This window comes from Littorina saxatilis, unplaced genomic scaffold (genome assembly GCF_037325665.1).
Source record: "Littorina saxatilis isolate snail1 unplaced genomic scaffold, US_GU_Lsax_2.0 scaffold_2514, whole genome shotgun sequence".
NCBI lineage: Eukaryota > Metazoa > Mollusca > Gastropoda > Littorinimorpha > Littorinidae > Littorina > Littorina saxatilis.
The window spans coordinates 12,501-15,363 of record NW_027128713.1 but is presented as its reverse complement, the minus strand read 5'-3'; the positions used below and the strand labels follow the sequence as shown (position 1 = coordinate 15,363).

The following is a 2,863-nucleotide window of genomic DNA, read 5'->3' as shown; positions in this document are numbered from 1 at the left end:
AGAACAGCATCTATCCACTTTGAAACGTACCAAAAATCAACGGTATGACTGCGCCTTGTGCACAGTTGGAATAGACGAACTCCGGAAATAACTCCGTCGGGTTAGTACGTGTTGTGGGAGAGTTACCTTTTCTTGCAAATCCTCCGCCAAATATTGGAGGGGCAAGTCATCAGCGAGGGGTGTGTGAGTGAAACAATGGAGAGGAGCACGTGTGTCCAACACTCCCGTCGCTACTGATTGGCTCCTCCAATGTTTGGCAGCGGTTTTGCAAGAAACGGTCACTCTTCCACAACACATACAAACCCGACGGAGTTATTTCCAAAAATCGTCTATTCTTTCATCACTACCTTTCACCTGCCAAATTAATTCAACAAAAACTCTTCACTCTGAACACGAAGAAGTCAAACTGTGATTTTGTTGTTGTTGTTGTTGTTGTTGTTGTTGTTGTTGTTGTTGTTGTTGTTGTTGTTGTTGTTGATTTTTTGAGTGTGTGTCCAAGTCCAAATCACACAATCTTGTCACATTCATAAGTATGCTTGGCACAAAGGGTCACAAATCCAAAACCTAAGGCCTGAAGAATGTCTTATCTTCCAAAAATAAGGCCCTATTTCCAAAATAAAACCTTTAATAATTGAAGCCAAAAAGGTATGGCCTTATTTTAAAAATATTTTGTAATAGTGTAAGTTCTTAATTTGGGGACCGGCACGGTTGGCCTAGTGGTAAGGCGTCCGCCCCGTGATCGGGAGGTCGTGGGTTCGAACCCCGGCCGGGTCATACCTAAGACTTTAAAATTCACAATCTAGTGGCTGCTCCGCCTGGCGTCTGGCATTGTGGGGTAGTGCTAGGACTGGTTGGTCCGGTGTCAGAATATGTGACTGGGTGAGACATGAAGCCTGTGCTGCGACTTCTGTCTTGTGTGTGTGGTGCACGTTATATGTCAAAGCAGCACCGCCCTGATATGGCCCTTCGTGGTCGGCTGGGCGTTAAGAAAACAAACAAACAAACAAAATTAATTTGGGGATAATTATGTTGAGCCTCTGTGCCAAACATACACTGTGAATATACATGATCACACACACGCGAAGGACTGGACGTTTAACGGGTCTTCGCGAAGAGAGATGACTGCTGTGTCCCTCCCGCAGGCTAGGGGAGATTTATGTGGCTTTCCTGGGCTGCACTAAAAGCTTGATGGGCTTTCTGGGTGTGGCGAGGCTAGCTGCGGTGAAGTCAACTTTGTCCTGCAAGATGGGTAATAACAACGTAGTAGAGAGAAAAACACTTTGAAAATATGACATACCTTCGGCAAGTTGTAAAGAATAACGTTGTAGGGTTTGAGTTGTGTGTGTCGAAACGTGTTAAAAACAGCAGTGCAAATACACACACACACACACACACACACGCAAACACGCGCACACACACACACACACACACACACGAAACACACTCGCTTACTCACACTCGCTTGCTCACACCACTCACCCTATACTCACCCATTTCCTCCCTTACACACACAATCTCCACCTTCTCAGACAAACAATACCTACGAACACCTGCATCCAATAAAAGACTTCAAACGGTTTACTCACAGGCGTGTGCTCACATTTGAGGAACTGGAAACGCCTGCAGACTCGGACCACAGCAAACTTGATTTCCAGCAAGGCCAGTCGCATACCTATGCACTGCCGGGGACCGTAACCAAACGGGAGTTCGACCGTCAAAGGATCGAGTTTTGCGCGGTTTTCCCCCGAAAACCTGATAAAAACAAAGAAAATGGCACTTGAGAATGAGAAAACACAGGTTGTAACAAAATGTTTGACCTCATTTTGGCTGAAGTTGGCGGAGCGAGAATAAGGTTAGGGTGTGTGTTTTAGTTTCAAGGCACACTCCTTCCCTAGACTCAGTTCGGCTATATAGTAAAAAAAGTAAATTCTAAGGGGCTTATTGTCCGTCAGGTCTTAATTGCCTATATTGGACATGAATTGGTTTATACGAATCGAGTTTTACGCCCTCCCGGCTTTTTGATGTTTGCGTGTTTAGGTGGTATCAGCCATCTGCACTTATGGTAGAATGACCAAGATCTTTAAATAACGTGCCATTGTGGTGACACGGGGGTGGGAGATGGATACTGTTTCTGGGTCTGCACATAAAGTTGACCCGCGTGTCCGTCCCGGCCCGGATTCGAACCAGCGACCTCTCGATCGCAAGTCCAGTGCTCTACCACCTGAGCTACCCGGGCCCCCCGGGCTATATCAGATCTGACCAGGCCTTTACATGGAATGAGAGTATCCCTCCATTTGGACACATGCAAAAATATCAAAATCCTGGGTGCTTTATGTCCGAGAAAAGTTTTGATGAATTAATTTCGCAGATTGACACAAGTGGCTTTCTATATATTAATCAACACAAAAATCCTATTCTGCACATAAAGCACCAAGGCTGTTGATTTTTGGTATGAGTCCAAAAGGAGGGATGTCCATGTCACATGCAAAAGCCTGATCAGATTTGAGATGGTGAGCAAACTCGTTCACACGGAGAAAAAAAAACTGTGCCTTTCATGGATAGGTGAATATCAGCACTCACCTGACAGGGTTGAATGTCTCCGGATCTTCAAAGTACTCCGGATCTCTCAGGATGTGGTAGATGGGGATTCCCACCCCGCAACCCGCGGGTATAGTCACTCCCTTGATGATCCGTCTCTCTTTGGCGCGACGATTTATCCTGGATCAACATTGTAAGTAAGTAAAAACGTATGTGGAATGCAGACGAAAGAGAGGATGCACTCACGCGCGAGCGCAGAATACGCACGTATACAAACGCGCGCACACACGGCACACACACACACACACACACACACACACACACA

The 2,863-nt window shown here is 46.0% G+C and overlaps 1 protein-coding gene and 1 non-coding gene across 2 annotated transcripts in view; both read right to left on the bottom strand.

Annotated features, from left to right (window-relative positions):
- Window positions 1-929: 929 nt before the first annotated feature.
- The window catches only part of LOC138957053 (cytochrome P450 3A29-like), a 3,702-nt gene continuing 1,768 nt past the window's right edge, over window positions 930-2,863 (bottom strand). The window contains exons 3-5 of the mRNA XM_070328227.1: window positions 2,581-2,718; window positions 1,587-1,752; window positions 930-1,238 (exon numbers count right to left, since the gene is read on the bottom strand). Coding sequence (XP_070184328.1) covers window positions 1,155-1,238; window positions 1,587-1,752; window positions 2,581-2,718 — 388 coding nt within the window. The 3' untranslated portion in view covers window positions 930-1,154. The remainder of the gene's footprint in view (window positions 1,239-1,586; window positions 1,753-2,580; window positions 2,719-2,863) is intronic.
- On the bottom strand, window positions 2,164-2,236 carry Trnaa-ugc (transfer RNA alanine (anticodon UGC)). The gene has a single exon. It is a non-coding gene; the product is annotated as a tRNA-Ala (tRNA).